Source organism: Pteropus alecto, unplaced genomic scaffold, assembly GCF_000325575.1.
Source record: "Pteropus alecto unplaced genomic scaffold, ASM32557v1 scaffold164, whole genome shotgun sequence".
NCBI classification, from domain to species: domain Eukaryota; kingdom Metazoa; phylum Chordata; class Mammalia; order Chiroptera; family Pteropodidae; genus Pteropus; species Pteropus alecto.
In genome coordinates, this window is record NW_006439568.1 from 20,238,402 (window position 1) to 20,253,840 (window position 15,439).

The 15,439-nt window shown below is 35.4% G+C and overlaps 1 protein-coding gene across 1 annotated transcript in view; it reads left to right on the forward strand.

Annotated features, from left to right (window-relative positions):
• The window catches only part of UBR5 (ubiquitin protein ligase E3 component n-recognin 5), an 88,272-nt gene that overhangs the window by 22,586 nt on the left and 50,247 nt on the right, over positions 1–15,439 (forward strand). The window contains exons 10-19 of the mRNA XM_025050069.1: positions 4,588–4,704; positions 4,784–4,894; positions 5,525–5,679; positions 6,482–6,599; positions 9,948–10,132; positions 12,445–12,554; positions 13,365–13,477; positions 14,770–14,913; positions 15,005–15,116; positions 15,361–15,437. Coding sequence (XP_024905837.1) covers positions 4,588–4,704; positions 4,784–4,894; positions 5,525–5,679; positions 6,482–6,599; positions 9,948–10,132; positions 12,445–12,554; positions 13,365–13,477; positions 14,770–14,913; positions 15,005–15,116; positions 15,361–15,437 — 1,242 coding nt within the window. The remainder of the gene's footprint in view (positions 1–4,587; positions 4,705–4,783; positions 4,895–5,524; positions 5,680–6,481; positions 6,600–9,947; positions 10,133–12,444; positions 12,555–13,364; positions 13,478–14,769; positions 14,914–15,004; positions 15,117–15,360; positions 15,438–15,439) is intronic.

The window sequence follows — 15,439 nt, forward strand, 5'->3', positions numbered from 1 at the left end:
AAGGGAAAGGAGGGAGAAAAATTGCATGGAAATAATGCTAAGTAAATCTTCTGAAGCTGAACGTAAAAACATCGTTTTGTGCCGTATCACAAAACAAGCCGTTTCTATTTGAAGGATGCACGCATCCTTTCCTTTCAGTAAACTCTCAGAGAAGAGCTTGGTGAGCGTTGTATGGATGATGAGGAAACAAAACTAATTGAGCAAGTCGGTACTGTTACTTTACAGTTAATCCCTTACTGTTCTGCATCTCTTTATATAGTCCAGGGAAAATAAGAAAATTTATTCCTATCAGCCTTTTGAATAGTAGAGTTGTGTGTTATTCTGTTTCTTTGAATGGTGTTGAGAGGAAATAGCCAAGGACATTTAGCTCCTTACTTACTATGTGGAGCAGCTTCCATACTGGAACCAGTTATCAAACTCATTGGTCACATTGCTTCCCTTGCAGGGTTCCAGATGTGGAAGGTGGGTGGGGGGTTTTTTTTGTTGTTGTCATTGTTATTGACACTTGAAAGTTTCCAGGAAGTATTTGTTAAGAGTTAGCTAGGTGTGTCACAGATGTAATTTAACGATGAAGTAAACGCAGAGAGAAATGGTCATAAAAAGGAAAAGAAGTCAGGCCTAAGAATATGGAAAAGTAGATAGGCAAGGAGAAATGAAGTGTGAATAAGTACAGTTGACCAGATGGGACAGTGTAACCTGTAGTTAGTTGTATTCCATCCATTTCAACCACAATGCATAGTACATTGCTATTGGATCTGATACTTAATGGGAAAACTAGTGTTTGCTGATAGTAGGAAAATTTTAAAAGATAAAAAGTGAAAATCAAGTTTTGTGGGAGAAATCTAGGAATAGAAAGAGACCAACTTTTTAAAAATCATTAAATGCAGATATGGGCGGTAGGAGTTCATGCTGCTGGGCTGAATGATTTTTTTTTTTTCCTTAAGCTTTGGCCATGACCTAATTTCCATCATATTTTTAACAGTTTCCCTCTCTCTTTGGGGAAGAATTTCTAATTTGATTGATGACCTGTATATTCATATTCATACAGTTGCAAGTTTACTAATTAGATTTAATCTCTGATGATTCGATTTTTGTTAAATAGAGCTAAACTACTGATCCTATGGGAAACCGCGTATCTATCTGCTTTTCCAGTTGGCCCCCAACTTGTTCAGAAGCAGCTGTTAAGTATTTCATTAAAACAATAAAAGTATTATTTTCTCTGACATTATTAAATGAGTAAGCTGAAAATATTGTTCCTTTGTGTGTATTTGATGGTTTTGTATTTCTCTATGCACAAATCTAAAGCAGGCAAGAAGCAATAGGTGATTTTTCCGTCATCTTTCTTTGGTTGCTAGTTGTACCGGCTGTCTACATTTGTGAGTTCTCGGAATTTTCAGGGTTTAGTTGGCTCATTCAGGACTTATCTTGGGGAATGTTGGCCCACCCTTGAAGGATATAGGCAAGTCCGTTTTGAGAGGGCCTTGTGTACCAGGCTTTGCCATAGGAATGGCTTCCTTCAAGATTGCACTGCTTTGGCAGGCATTTACTCAGAGCAGTTGAAATTAAGATTTATTTGTTCATTCAGTTATCAGTGTGCTGCTACTATGTGCTGTGTGCCAAACTGTCTTTAGGGAATGTAGAGGTGATTATAGTATGGACCCTTCCATAGGGAACTGAGAGGGGAGACAAACACTCAGTACAGTATGATGTGTTTACAGTGTGATCAGTGGTAGACTGAAGGTGAAAATACAATGCTTCGGGGCTCAGAGTGGAGAATGACTAATACCACACAAAAGATTTGGCCAAGACTTCACAGAGGAGGTGACAGTTCAGCAGCGTTGTGAAGGTTAAGTAGTTGTTGACCAAGGTGCACAGGCATTCCAAATGTATCAGGCACTGGCCTAGAGTCATGAAGGTCATGGTGTATTTGGGGAACAAGGAGAAATTTAGAATCGCTGCTATGTTGTAGGGAATAGGAGAAGAGCAGGATGGAGCAGGACTGTAAAGGGCCCCGGACAGCTTGCCAAGGAGTTAAGTGTTGTTCTGGAGTTACCAAGAGTGATGAGATTGGTGGGATTTTGTTTTGTTTGTTTTCAAGGAGACAAACTATTGGCATTGAGGGAGAAAGTTGGGAATAGGAAAAATGTGGAGTCAGCTAAGAGATTGGTAGAATTGTTAAAGGAAATGTGAAAACCTCAACCAAAGCAGTGACAGTGGGGACAGAGAGAGGGAAGAATCTGAGAGGACAAGGGCAGCGCTGGTTTGCTAGTCATTAGATTGTTAAGAGAGAAGGCGGAGTTGTTGAGGAGAGCACCCGTCCCACGTTTCTCTCTTGTACAGAGTGGGCGGTGGATGCCATCCTTGGAGATGGGGATTATAGGGGACATGCAGCTTTTGGCCATGTTACAGTGCTTTAAGACATCCAGATAGAGAGCTCTTACAGGTTAGCCTGGAGTCAGGAGATTTACATGATTAAAAGCATAGTGCTCTGGTGGATGCAGTCACTTAGGCTAAGGATGGAGCATAATTTGAACAAAGCGACAAGAACAGAATCTGGGGCAAGGAGTACATGGTGGTGTGCGGGAGTTGGAGAATAGTCATGGAGATTGGAAGAAGACTGGTAGAGAGTAGTGACCTGTGAACAAAGGAGAGAAGAGGCTCCAAAAGAGATGATGAACCAGGGTCAAGTGATTCGAATGGAGAGTTTAAAGAGAAGATGGATTGATTGAATACATAGGGTATTGATGTGGCTGTTGGAAGTGCAGTTATAGCTGTTAAGGAAAGCTGGTACGGTGAAACATGCCAAGCGATAACTCACTTTACTGTGAGTGGGATTGAGGAGAGATAAGTTTGTATGGTTGTTGGGTTTACAAGAGACTGTTACATCCAGTGCATGTGGGTGTTACCTTTAAATAGAGAAGGATGCTGCTTTTTCTGAGATGGGGGAGTGGAGTAGGGGAGAATGAAAATACTCAGGATGCTTGTGCTTTCTGGGTGAGGAGGAGATGAAGTCAGGGGAGCAGAGTAATGTGATGGTTGAATTCAGTTGACTCACTTGCGCTGGACTCTGTATGGTGCACTTTATATATGTTACTTTATTTGGTTTTTACCCTCGGTCTCCTCCGTATTGTATCCTCCGTAAAATATGTATTTTTATAATACTCGTTTTAGAGATGAAGAAATAGGTTCAGAAAAATTACATAAGTTACTTGAAGTCACATATTTAATAAGTGTTGGATCCAGGTTTTGGACTCACTTTTTCTGATTTCATCATCCTTTCAACCAACGGGTCAAGAAGGAAGTGTGAGGGAAAATATTTGATGTGATAGCCATGGAGAAAGTAGACTGTGCTTTCAGATACCCATGGGGAAGGGTGGAGACGAATTGCTAACTTGGAGAATTTCAAATTTGGTCTCTATCCCATCATGACTTGAAAATAAGGCTGACTGGTACTGGTAAGATGGAAGATTAAAATGAGCATTCTTTGGATGACTCTGAGGCATAACCTGTTGTCACAGTATTTAAAATCTTGGCAGACTTCACCGACTTTAGCTGAGCGCTGTAACCCATCTATACCAAATAAGATTGGAATTTGACAGAAAACCAAAAAGATACTATTAGTTTAGCATGCTCTGGAGCCAGAATTCCAAAGAGAACTGAAGTTGTGTATAGACTAGACCACTAGCAAAAGGTACAACCTAAAATCTGTTATTGGCAAGTTTTGCTGTGAGATTTTTAGGTAGCTTCCTGACTGGTCATACTGGTCTTATATTAAAAAAAAAAATATATATATATATTGATATTTATTTGTATTTATTGTCTAAGCTTTGTAAAATTTAATTGCATTCCGACTTACTCCGTGTGCATTGCCTTAAAACTAAATGAACTTTCCCCTTAAAATCCAACACAGACATTTGTTTCAGCAGCTTGGAAGAGCCTACAGAGAAGGAATCTTCTGTTATAGTGGTGAACAAGACAAAGCTTACTATATATATATTGATATTTATTTGTATTTATTGTCTAAGCTTTGTAAAATTTAATTGCATTCCGACTTACTCCGTGTGCATTGCCTTAAAACTAAATGAACTTTCCCCTTAAAATCCAACACAGACATTTGTTTCAGCAGCTTGGAAGAGCCTACAGAGAAGGAATCTTCTGTTATAGTGGTGAACAAGACAAAGCTTACATTCAAATGAGATACACTATAAACAAGTTAATATATGTCAAGCTGTGAAATGCTATGAACTAAAAAGAAAGCAAAGTAAGGGAGGCAGAATATGAGAGTGGCGGTTTCATAGGTAGTGTGGTCAGAGAAAGTCTCATTTGAGCAGACTTAATTGAGGTGAGGGAGTGAGTCACCTGAGAAACAGCAACACAGGAGAATAACAAGGACATGGTGGGATCCTGGTGGACGTGGTCCAGGAGCAGGAAGGTGGCCATATTATGGGGGGCCGTGCAGGCTGTGCTAAAGACTTCATAGCTGTGGTTTATGTGTTCACATAATTAATCCAGCTTTTATGTAGTGATCAAATCCAATTTTGGCAATTGTTTTATATATATACACCATTATATTATTTTACTTTATAGGATGGAACAAAATTCATCTGTATTGGGGCTCTATATTCTGAGCTTTTGGCTGTTAGCAGTAAAGGAGAACTTTATCAGTGGAAGTGGAGTGAATCTGAGCCTTACAGAAATGCACAGGTATTTTATTAATTCTTATATCAGATAACTCTACATATCAGCATACAAAATGGTAATAATTTTTCTTATACTTTAAAAGAATCCTTCATTACATCATCCACGAGCGACGTTTTTGGGACTAACCAATGAAAAGATAGTCCTCCTGTCTGCAAATAGCATAAGAGCAACTGTAGCTACAGAAAATAACAAGGTATGAAACACTTTGCATTGATTGATAAACATTTCACGCTTAAATCCTCGGTTTTCTTCCTTCCTCTACCCCATTTCTATCTTTTCATTTTTTGTCTTCCTGACTAGTTCCACAAATACAAAGTGTCTTAGCCTTAGTAGAGTAATTCAGTATATAATCTTTTTGTTACTGGTTTATCTCTATTATAATCCAGCATTAGAAGTAGCTTTCTGCTTTAAAGGAAGAAAAAAATACTCAGATAAATGCTGAAAAAAAGATATTGAAATGCATTGTAGCTTGAGATTACATTATGGATTGAAAAAGTATGGATTATTATACCTTAGATTTTCAGTTTGGCTTTAGAGTCACTAACTTGTTTTAAGAAATTGTCTCAACAAGTGTTTACTTTTGATGAATGCCTTTAGATGGCTTTAGACAGTTATTTTAATAATTGCTCTTGATTTATTTGTATGAAGAAAGTATTTTAATTTCTAGTCTTATTAAATACCTTTTCTGAATGACTTATTTTTTAGCCCTTAGTTCAGAACCTTTTAGAATTCCAGTCCATAGAGTATATAGTTTTTTGACCATTTCTTTTGAAAAGATTACTTTTTAAAAAAAATTATAAAGCTCTAATATTTTGTTCTTTAGGTTGCTACATGGGTCGATGAAACTTTAAGTTCTGTGGCTTCTAAATTAGAGCACACTGCACAGACTTACTCAGAACTTCAAGGCGAACGGATTGTCTCTTTACATTGCTGTGCCCTTTACACCTGTGCCCAGCTAGAGAACAATTTATATTGGTGGTGAGTATCGCAGGTTGGGCACTCAGTGAATGTGTCATGTGCGTAAATAGGTGCTTTGGGTAGTGAACGCCAGCATGAGGTCAGCAAAGATAATGCTTTATAGAGAGTGAAAGTTCACTTTGGAGCAAAGTAACGTTACCAAAAAAAAAACCCCTTAAAGAAAGAAAAGCTTATAAAAATGCTCACCTAGTGACTAATATTATGAAATTTTATAAAAATCTAACAAAAATCACTTATAATCCTACAACCCCAAAATAACTACTGTTAACATTTGGGGATATTTTAATCTTTATTGCCTGTATATAAATGAGTACTTTGCTTTTACATATTTGAAAGGATAGGTAATACAGTATTTTTTCATGCTTTTATCATTCACTATTAAAATATAATTTTGAGAGTTATTAAAATATTTCATTGTATGACTGTTCTATGCCTTAAATATTTACTATTTAAAAAGAATTCTCTGTTGTATTTTAAGGAGTTATCAGTAAATTGGATTGGCAGAATTAATAATATATGGAAAAACCTACCAATGAAATGTAATTATTTGGAAGAACATATCACATGATGAGTTTCCTGTAAATTTTAATCCTAAAAGTTTAATAAAAATTGATCAAGTTATATATTAAACTTATGATAAGTTATAATTAAGAATAAGTTGAACATATTACTGTGATTCCAAAGCAAAAATATTAGAGAAGTTTGAATATACCAGAAATACTTAAATCATGTGTGTAATTTCAGATTTGTTTAATGGGATTTTTTGCTGTTTCTTTGACCAATTTATGCTTTTCCTTTTCAGGGGTGTAGTTCCTTTTAGTCAAAGGAAAAAAATGTTAGAGAAAGCTAGAGCAAAAAATAAAAAGCCCAAATCTAGTGCTGGTATTTCTTCGATGCCGAACATCACTGTTGGTACCCAGGTATGATCAGAATTAAGCCTGTCCTAAGGGACATTGTTTCTCTTCAGAATCACTTTCTTCTCCCTTCCACTATAAGCAGTTTTACAAATGAATGTTATTTGAAGGACCAGGTTCCAGTGGCATGTATGGGGTACATCATTCTTTATTCAGTAATTGAGTAACAGATTTTGCCCTGATGTCAGGAGGTTTCTCTGTGGGGCAGGGTTCCCAGATTTATCTGGTTTAAGAATCATTTGGTACTTAAATGCAGAGTCTGAAGCCCCTTACTGACATGTTGTCTGGTAGCGGGGCCTAGGCATCACTGTATTTTAATACCCATGACGCATGAGTCTTACAACCAAGCTGTTTGAAAGATACCGTTCTCTGGGGTTACTGTCAGCATGAGGATCGAGGCTTCATCAAATTACTTGATTCCACCAGTTGCTCTTTTTGACTCAGATAGTTTAGACTCCTGTAGGTATCTTATAGAAAATGATTTTTTTATTACAGCAGCTGGCTTCTTAACCCTTTCCAGGAGTCTGCAGAGTCCATTTTTCTCCAATTATATATCTCTGTGAGGCTGAATTGTCTTCATATACTCTACTCAAAGTAACATCACAACCGATTGAATGCAGAAGCAGACATAGGAACCCAGCTGTCTTCTAGTAAAGCAAACATTAAGAGATTTGCAAAAATGTAACCAATGCTACTTTTCTCACTGGTTTTGAAAATGTAGTTATTTTTCATAAAAAAAGGTTATTAATGTTAACATGGGGTTTGTTACTGTTAAATAAATATTTTTAAATTTCTCAGTTTTAATTCCTAGTATATTAAATGCCAACTAGATAAGATACACATAAAAGAGTTTTGGGTTCTTGGTAAAATGTAATAGGGAAAAGGGTTCTGAGACCAAGAGAGTTGGAGAACTATTGTTACACTTCTAATTCATTAGACTCTCATTGTAGTTTATCTTTAGGATAAAACTTTACACTTGTATTCATCATAGCAAGTGCTGCAATGAATATTGAAGTAATTTTTAATCCCTAACGCTTAGGCAAATGGTGGTTTTTACATAATGTGGTAGTGCTTTCCTCATCCAGCACTTTCTTTCAAATTTTTTTTTTTTTTTGTCATCACTACAAGATGATTTTACTTATATTTTCTGTCTTAAAAAGTAGTAACCATTTTAGCTGTTACTTTTCTCTAAAACTCAAATGGAGCTGTTCTTTTTGTTTGTGGCTCTATTTTTTTGTCCTGTTCATGTCTTGTTCTGACTCCTTTGTTGGCCTACCAACTAGGAAGTTTTTAGCAATTTTTCATGATTTTGAATATTATTGTTCAGCCTTCATTACTTATGCCAGTTGCATGGAGCAGATCTCTCTCTCTTTGGAGCTCCCCTTTTCTTATTTAGTTCAAATGCTGATTTCTGATGTTCTGAAAAGTTCCATGTTCATTGGACTCACATAATAGCAGGATATCCTATCAGTTGCCTTATTGGCATGTTAGGGTGGCCTTACTATAAACAGCAGAAAAATACTTTAAAGATATACTGAAGGAAAGCTAAACAAAATAGCTTGGCACTAAATTGCTGAAAGATAGCAGTATTTTAAAATATTTTGTGTGTCATGTGCTGCACTCAGGCGCCGCTCATTTCTTTTTCCTTTGCTTTTTAAAGATTGAACACAGAAAAAAAATGATAAAATATTTGGTGTAGAACTGAGATTTTGTTTTAAAGCTGTAGAAAACTGGAGGTTTAAGACAGTCAGCAGCCATAGGACAAGGAGAGCATTCATGTACTAACATTGGAAAAGAATTGTTAGAGGTTTCAGCTACAACTGCACTCACAGATCATAATTGTTGAGAGAACTGTACAGGCCTACCATGTCTTACTGCACTTTGCAGATAGTGCATTTTTTACAAATCGAAGGTTTGTGGCAACTCTGCATCAAGCAGGTCTATCAGGACCATTTTTCCAGCAGGCTCAAATGATGGGTAGCAGTTTAGCAATAAAGTATTTTTCAATTAAGGTATATACTATTTTTTAAGACAGTGCTATTACTTAATAGACTACAATATAGGGTAGACATAACTTTTATATGTGCTGGGAAACCAAAAAATTTGTGACTCGCTTTATTGCGATATTCACTTTATTGCGCTGGTCTGGAATGGAACCCACAATATTTCTGAGGAATGCCTGTATTTTTGTCTTGTTATATACTAGACCCTGGATACACAGCTCCTTGACTTTAAGGTACATTTATTTTTATAAGAAGACATTAATAAATAGCTTCTAATATGTCTCGCCACATTTCTTTTTCAGTCATAGCCTTCTTCCTTATTAGTCCTCTTTCACGTTTTAAGCTTCTACCACTCTTTTTTGAAAATTTATGGATGAAACTTCCTTTTAAGTCACAGCTAAGCAGGGCATACATTTTTCAAAAAGTCAGCTTTTGTGAACTATTCTTCTAGGTTGTAGCACTGTATTTAGTGGCACGCTGCTATTCTTTGATGGAACTCCAACTCTTCTCCATTGTTTCCAGTTCCCATGCTTCTCAGGTGTACCACCTTCTTCTGTGTCTCTTTAATTACAAATCACCGAAAGTCATGGTCTTCACGTATGCAGCGGTCAAGTCCAACATAATCATTAGTTATTGGATGACTGAACAGAATGTTAGTAAGACTAGAGAAATCAAAAGAGATTTCCAGAAATAATATTCATCTGTTTTTTGGAACTGTTCTTAGTGCATTTGATAGTGCTGCCATGCAGGTTGTTGGTTTCAGCATGTTCCCTGGCAGTGAGAATTTATCGAGTGTTCATTCCTGAACTCAGTTAACTTATAACACTAACATCTGCATATTATCTCTTTTAATTTAAGAGAAGGCTTATATTATCCATTGATGCTTCTGACTTGTAGAAGACAATAGTCTTCTGGGGGAAACAGTCATTAGTAGATATGAAGTGGTAGAGCCTATAGAGTGTCATGAATTAAGGAAGAAAATAATTCAAATAATAAGAAACATAAAAAGTGTAACTTTTGTTTACATTCCATTTTTTTAATGACCCTTTTAGTTTCTTCTCTGCTGTTTCTATTGTTTCCTTATAACAGAATGTCAGAACATTTGCTGCATGAAATTTTAATTTTCAAATGTTACTAAAATTGTTCCTGCTCCTTAATTTTGGGAGTAAAGTTTCTTAATTGAGACCTTTAAGTCCATGTTTTAATCAGCCTTCTGGATTATATAAGATCATATTTGGAAAACCAAGGAAGCAATACTTTTTTAATATATTCTGTTTTCATACATTTGAAAAACTTTTTTAGGTTGTTTTAAAATTATGTCATGTTGATGGTGATTTCTTTTGCTTGATAGGTGTGTTTAAGAAATAATCCTCTTTATCATGCTGGAGCAGTTGCATTTTCAATTAGTGCTGGGATTCCTAAAGTTGGTGTCTTAATGGAGTCAGTTTGGAATATGAATGATAGCTGTAGATTTCAACTTCGGTCTCCTGAGAGCTTGAAAAGCATGGACAAAGCTAGCAAAACTACTGAAGCTAAGTAAGTACTATACCTAACTAGTCTTGATTTTACACCAGTTTTTAGTTTGCGCTGTATATGAAGGACGTTGATCAAGGGAGACTTAGAGGTGTACAGTGACACAGAAAAGTGCTAACACAATGGGGTCTTCTTAACATACCCAGGAGTTTTGAAAGGAATTGGTAAAATTTGCTGATTGCAGCTCGTTTAGTATTTGTCTATTATAGTTCTTCCCATTCAGTGACCAGAGTGGTGGTGTGAAGCCCTCTTTTGATGTCTTTGTTTTGTCGTTAGAATGTGTCCTTTGTAGGTGTTGTGTAGCAGTAACAGTGTGTTCAGCCCTACTATGTTAGGGCTCCTTCCTCGCTCTCATCATTTTACTCTCTAACTAATGTCTTGGCTGCACATCTTGATCATTGGAAGGGTTTTAAAGGTCAGTGTGCTGGGAGGGAAATTCTGTAAAGGATTTGTAAATTTTAGGGTTGAAGGGATATGTGAACAGAAATAACCACGGAATTGTGGATAGCCCACATTCTGGCTTATGGTTTGGGAACCAGATACACAGATCTTAACACCTGGACTTTTAGACGCATCTACTCCTCTTTAAAAAATTTAAGTGTATTATAATTTGATTGTGAGGTACATGAACTTAAAGACTTTAATAAAAGTTTTTAAATAAAATTTTTTTTAATCTTATAGAAAAATGTGACCATTTTAGAAACACGGAAGAGTATTAATATTTCATTCCAGAAATAACACTTTAAATATTTTGCTGTGTTTTTTTTCCTAAATGTATACAGGCATTGAAAAGAAATGATTGGATTGTACTATATATAATACATAAAGGTTTTTAAAGTTCTGAAATTTTTTAATTTGCTCAAACGAATGTAATCATTATAAATTTACTACCTTTATAGCTGCTATTCCTCTTAATGTTAAAAATACAAATTGAAATTCTGAAACACAGGGATTTCTGTTAAATAAATTAAAAAGGATCTTTACTAAACCAAACTTATTGTAATTTATAGCTAATTAGGTTTTTTTTGCTTTGTTTTAGTGCTGTCTTGTTTTTAAAAATAGGTTTATAGACTTTCTTCCTAATTACATTGATATTTTTCATCCTAAAAATAAAGTAATGAAACAAATTTTCATTTTTTAATGAAACTTTGTAAAGAACATTTGAAATATTTTTGACGTGCATTAAATAGTATAAATGAGATTAAAATAGAATATGCTATTTTAATCCTGTATATGTGAAGTTTTTCAAGATCTTCCTTGAAATTTGCCATCTCTTAACAAATTTAGTAAAAGAGCTAAGTGAAATTAAATGTTAGAGGATAATCATTTTCATGTCAATCAACTCTTCTTTGCAAATCATCGAAATGCTTTCACTTTAAAGGCATGCTAGAGATTAGTCAGGATCAGCTTGCTTCCACCACAAGATTGCAGAGCAGCCGTGAGTGTTCATGTTTGCTTGCACAGAGCACTTTGCTAAGATGCTGGCAAAAACAATACCCGTTTTCTGTGGACTGTTTCTACACTCAGGGAAAGTTCCTGGTGGGGGCAGCAGAAGATGAGGAGGTTAAAATGATGGCTCTGATTATATTGTATACCAGGATGATGTATGTATAACAAATTTCTGAGTAATATGTGACTTTTCTAACAATTGATTTCTGCCCTTTAGTAAATAAAAATGCTTTCACCATGTATGGAAGAATATTCTATAGTTGCTGTAATTATCTTAACTAAGTATAATTATTAAGTATAATGAAATAACTCAAGAGAGATAGTTCACTAGTCTTAAAATTTCTCATTTTAGTTGTAGCAGATGATGGTTTATTGCCAGATGGTTCAGCAATAAATTTTTGTAAATTATTGTGAGTAGAGTTCCACCTTTGACCTCTTACAAATTAATGATCTAGTGGGCTTTTTATTTATTTCCCTTTACCATTTTTTTTTTTTTTTTCAGTTAAATTGCTGTGTCCAAGTCAGGATTCACTGAAATGCGAAACTTGTTTATTCAAGAGGTTTATGATAAAGCTATCTTGATAAATTTGGTGTAGCTTTTGTCGTTATTCCTAAATAAGGCTTATTTGAATCATTGTTCCAAGTTGTTGATAGCTTTATATGGTATATTTTTCTTCCCTATTTTAAAACATGAAAAATTTGAAGTGCGTACTGTATACCTTTTTCAATACCTTGAGTCTTAAAAATATACCATTTTGTACAAGTTTTGAATATTTAATTCCCTTACATAAGAATAAACTTGAGTCTTATGTAAGTTCCTAACACTTAATTTTCCTAATTATAAAGAGAATCTTATTTCTAATCAGGCCTGAAAACAAGCAGGAACCAGTGAAAACAGAAATGGGTCCTCCACCATCTCCGGCATCCACATGCAGTGATGCATCCTCAATTGCCAGCAGTGCATCAATGCCATATAGTAAGTTTTATGTGTAGGATGTAGTGGTCAAAATAAGGTGCCAGGCAGGTTGCTGTGTTCTGTTTGTTCCTGATTTGAGGCAACTCATATCATTTTTAGTATCTTTTTATATAATTGTGTTTCTACTGGTTTGGCTTTTTCTGTTTGCAGCTTTATTTAAATTAAAAAGTAGTATTTATAGTGTTGACTATTCCTCGTTTTTACAATATGTAAAACACATTACAGTAATAGAAAGAAATAACTGTCACTAGCTAGCTATCTGACCACCTTTGTTGAGAACATTGTAAATCGGTTAGGACTTGGTCATAGCTTTTGCTCAGAAATAGTAGAATTTATAAACCTACTGCACCTTAGATTTAAAACATTTTTAAAGTACCTCAAAATAAACTTGTTTTACAGTGTAGTTGCTTTGCAGTTAAGGAAATTGAAAGTTATACTTTAATAATTACATGATAGTTTTAAGAACAGACCAACAGATCTTCCTTTTTAAAAAGCCTTGGTCAGTTAGCCCTAATTTCTAGAGTCCAAAAATACGTTTTGTATTTCTTCCTTGTAGTTGGTGGTAGCAGTGTTAATATCGTTAGACATTTAACAATTGTGGCCATTTTTCACTGTGAATTCATTAGAAGTAGAAGTTGATCCTAAGACCTGAGTTCATAAAGCAGCAGTTCACGAAATTTTTATTGAGATATCGTAATTCTGTATCCCTTAACAAATGATCTTTATATATATATATATATATTTAGATAAAATCTATAAAGTCTCTTTCACATTTTCTTTTTGGTACTTACCATTTTGTTGTTGTCTAAGAACGACGGCGGTCCACCCCTGCCCCGAAGGAGGAGGAAAAGGTGAACGAAGAGCAGTGGTCTCTTCGGGAAGTCGTTTTTGTGGAAGATGTTAAGAATGTTCCTGTTGGCAAGGTTTGTTCAAAATAGCTAAAAATTCTTAATTAATTAGAACTGTAATGGTGTTGGTTATCCAAGAACTTATGGTTGGTGAGTGTTCATGAGCTCGTCCTTCAGAGCTGCTTTATTTCTCACCTTCAGTGATTTCTCCAGCCCATCCCTTAATCTGATGCAGGTGTCCTCTGTCCCTGACTGATGGACACGTGATTATTATTCCTCTCCTTGAGCATTTATGCTGATATGTTACTTTTTAAGAAAATGTTGTTTTGGAATTATTTTAGATTTATGGAAAAGCTACAATGAGATACTTTGCTTTTAGGTACAGTCCATTCTTTGGAACTTTAGACAGCTCCAATGGAGATCATCTTCCATAACATTTAAAAATCTCACTACTCTTTTTAAGTCACCTTTTACTTTTTCTTCCCTTCTTTCTGGAGAAGAAACCAAGTTTGTAGAGACCATCAGCTGGAATGTCATTAATTTCATCTTTCTCTCCACATATACTTAAAAAGAAAATGTATCTATAGTTGTAGAATATCTGCAAAGTAGAGGTTTTCCTGATCGCTCATGAGTTTTTGAAATGTGATGGTCTTTCCTTTGTACTTAAAGGAAAGAGTAGATACACCATGCTCTACAGTTCACAGGGCCTTTTTCAAAATAGAACTAGTTTATGGGCAGGTATTTTCTTCTGAGAAGATCACACTGGCTCAAAATCAAAAGTAAGTAGCAGAGGTGAGACTCAAGTATTCTGGTTTCAAGTCCTGGTTCTTGTCTTACTGTGCATTGCTAACTGTATACCTCTCTTGTCCAATACGGTAGCCTCTAGCTATATATGTGGCTAAGTAAATTTATTAAAATTAAATAACATTAAAGCCAGCTCCTCAGTCACATTAGCTCCATTTCAAGTGCTCAGTAGCCATTTCTGGCTAATGACTACCGTGTCAGACATTGCAGATATAGAACGTTACTACCATCATTGTGAAAGTTCTTTTGCACAGCAAGTCTCTAAACTAATAAAGAGGAATGATTGGAGGATTTGTGGTTTTAGTTGATTACTAAACATCCACAGACTGTAATCACTGACTATGTGGGTCATTTTCTTTTCTAGAAAATAAGACTTGAGTAATGATGTCAACAACAAAGCTTTGGTGAATCTGTTTGGGTTAATTTTATATGTTGGTGATCATTGAAGAAATATACTCATAAGGAATTAAATGCCTTCAGTTTTAAATTAATCCAATGAATATCATTTGCATATTGATTTCATATAAATTATTAATATTTAGCGTATTTACCTGTACGTCTAGGTGCTGAAAGTGGATGGTGCCTATGTTGCTGTAAAATTTCCTGGAACATCCAGTAATACAAACTGTCAGAGCAGCTCTGGTTCAGATGCGGACCCTTCTTCTCTCCTGCAGGATTGTAGGTTACTTAGGATTGATGAACTGCAAGTAAGTGTAGAGGACTCAGTGGGCAGATTTTGGAACTGACTCCTTAAGATGTTGTAGAATTCTAGAGCAAAATTCCTTTTGTTTCATGCAGGTTGTCAAAACTGGTGGAACACCCAAAGTTCCTGACTGTTTCCAAAGGACTCCTAAAAAGCTTTGCATACCTGAAAAAACAGAAATATTAGCAGTGAACGTAGATTCCAAAGGTAAATATTTCATGAATATTTCAAGTGGCATACTCTGTATACAGTTAATACTATGCTGTTAGTGAACAGAATAAAGTGGTTTGGGGCATTTGGCAGTTTTTCTCCTCTGTGTGTAACATAATGGAATAAAATGCATCGGTTGGGATTGATTTACAGATATGACCAGAGAGGTCAACATTTAGTAGGTAATTATTAAAGATTAATAAATTCATATAATTTTTTTTACATTTGTGTGTTTCTGAAGGTGTGCATGCTGTTTTGAAGACTGGAAATTGGGTACGGTACTGTATCTTTGATCTTGCTACAGGAAAAGCAGAACAGGA